Here is a 2253-nt window from a genome sequence, read left to right as displayed (position 1 = left end):
CATCGGATGTAGTGTTATTACAATGTATATATGAAGGATGATAAAGGATAATCGCAAAGGAGGATAGTGAAGGATAATAATAATTCACAATTACACATTTTCAATCTCTATTTTTTCATTCAAATTATTGTATCTGCATTGTAGATGAAATTTATTGAGAGATCGATGATGTTCCAATTCAACGTTCAGCAACTTCACTGATATATTAAGATCCTCATTTTGTCTTGATTTATGGGTGTTATCGGTAATATTATTACAATTCTCCATCATAAATCTGAAAGAACGTAATGTTTTTTAAAAAACACTTAAACATGCACTGACAATGTATCTGTTCTAAATGTGTATTTTATGTATAAGCATTAATATTTTTTTAATAATACCGAAGAATAATAAAGAAAACAAAAACTAGTTAATTATGTTCTGTATTCACGAAAAATTAAAAAATTTTGACAATTGCTAGACATTTTTGTACTAGAATATACGTGAAAGGTCAATAAACGTACCGTTGTTTACGAATGCATGAAGAAGTGTCCTCCTCACTCTGATATTCACCTAGTACTTTTTTAAATGGAATTTTTCGATTTTTTAGTACGAAAGCTTTAACATGTTGTTTCTCCATTTGCGTATAAATCGACTTCATAATACTGCGAGAACTATGCAAATATTTTACCCTTTGTGATCTGTAAAAAAATATGAATAGTTAGTAGTTCTAAAAAATTTTTAATAGATATTTAATAGATATTTAGTGCAACATAATAAAGAATTGACTACATTTTAGAAATTATAAACATACCTTCTTGGAAAAGTGTTATAACATTTGTGTAACGCATCAGATGTGCTTTGTGGCGTTTCAGAAATTTTCTTTTTATCCACCCATGATTTTCTACAAAAACATAAAAAGACATTACTATCTGTCGTCCATAATTCAATATTATTTTCAATATTACTGGCACCATGTTGCAATTCTTACCTTTGAATGTGACTTTTGGGTGTTTCCATGCACGAGGTGTTCATAACACTATCTGATGCGCTGAGTGGATCAGGACTGGCATTTTCATGACGTAATGATTCTGCACCGATTCCACATTGTGTTATATGTTCGCTTGCTTCAGTTGACTTCGACTCATTACCTAATACTGTTGACGAGTCATCAGCATCACAGATCTGAAGAGTGCTGGCAGGTTTCTCATTATCGCTCAATCTTTCATCTCTGCTTTTATGAGTAGCAAGAAGCTGGAATTCTCTACGTATGACTTTAAAGTCCCTGCTACTAATATTAGTTCTGAAAAATAAAAAATATTAATTCTTATTATTATTATTGAAATAAATAGAAGGAATAAAACATAGTAATTTGCATCATTTATTGATATACGAGGCCTGTCTAAAAAGTATCCGACCTTAATTTTTCCCGCGCAAAGTAGTGATTCTAAGGCGGCGCCACAGTGCACGGTGGAAGGAGGAACCTTAATGCACATGCTTGAATTTTTTCACCGCGTTCGCTTGTGCAAGTCGCTGGCTGGTGGTCGCCAAGTAAGGTGCTGTTCGTAGTGTTCGTCGGATTTAGTTTTCTCGCAAGATGGCTGAACGAATTGAGCAAAGATACTGTATCAAATTCTGTCAAAAGCTTGGTGATTCTCAAAGCCAAACAGTTCGTAAGATTCAGCAGGTGTTTGGAGAAGAAGAGATGGGTGTAACACAAATTAAGGAGTGGTTCAACCGATTCAAAGATGGCCGCACATCAGCGGAGAGTGAGCAGCGTTGTGGCAGGCCCCAAACTGCTCGGAGTGTAGCTAATGTTGAAAGGGTGCGAAATTTGGTGATGGCAGATCGTCGTTTGACAGTGCGGGAGATTGCAGAAGAGGTTGGAGTGAGTAAAGATTCTGCACATGCAATTTTGCGTGAAGATTTGAACATGAACCGAGTGGCTGCGAAATTCGTACCCAAGTTGTCGCCAGAACAAAAAGACCTCCGTTTTGACGTTGCACAAGACCTTCTGGACACCGCCAACACTGATGGGTTTCTGAACACCGTGATAACTGGAGATGAGTCATGGGTGTACGGGTACGACCCAGAAACAAAAAGACAGTCGTCGCAATGGAAGCATCCCGATTTTCCAAGGCCGAAAAAAGCGCGGCAGGTGCGAAGCAAAATCAAGGTGATGCTGACTGTTTTCTTTGATGTCCGTGGAATTGTGCATCACGAATACGCACCGGAAGGACAAACAGTGACAAAGGAGTACTATCAAGATGTTTT

At 36.9% G+C, this 2253-nt stretch overlaps 2 protein-coding genes across 2 annotated transcripts; one reads left to right on the top strand and one right to left on the bottom strand.

Moving 5' to 3' along the window:
* Positions 1–9: 9 nt before the first annotated feature.
* On the bottom strand, positions 10–1307 carry LOC105561737. The gene is made up of 4 exons (XM_012011987.1): positions 971–1307; positions 794–883; positions 504–680; positions 10–274 (listed from the first exon to the last, which is right to left on the bottom strand). The coding sequence occupies exons 1-4, from the start codon at positions 1012–1014 to the stop codon at positions 91–93; spliced, it is 495 nt and encodes a 164-aa protein (XP_011867377.1). The 5' UTR covers positions 1015–1307; the 3' UTR covers positions 10–90.
* Positions 1308–1576: 269 nt separating this feature from the next.
* On the top strand, positions 1577–2235 carry LOC105561743 (putative uncharacterized protein FLJ37770; the record flags this gene model as incomplete). Its single annotated transcript, XM_012012001.1, has 1 exon — positions 1577–2235. A coding segment is annotated over exon 1 (659 nt), but the record flags the coding sequence as incomplete, so codon positions are not given.
* Between the last annotated feature and the right edge of the window lie 18 nt (positions 2236–2253).

Source organism: Vollenhovia emeryi, unplaced genomic scaffold (assembly GCF_000949405.1).
Source record: "Vollenhovia emeryi isolate VEMERY1.0 unplaced genomic scaffold, V.emery_V1.0 DF945180.1, whole genome shotgun sequence".
In the NCBI taxonomy this organism is placed as follows: Eukaryota; Metazoa; Arthropoda; class Insecta; order Hymenoptera; family Formicidae; genus Vollenhovia; species Vollenhovia emeryi.
Note: the sequence above shows the minus strand (reverse complement) of the source record. Positions and strands in the feature narration are given on the sequence as shown.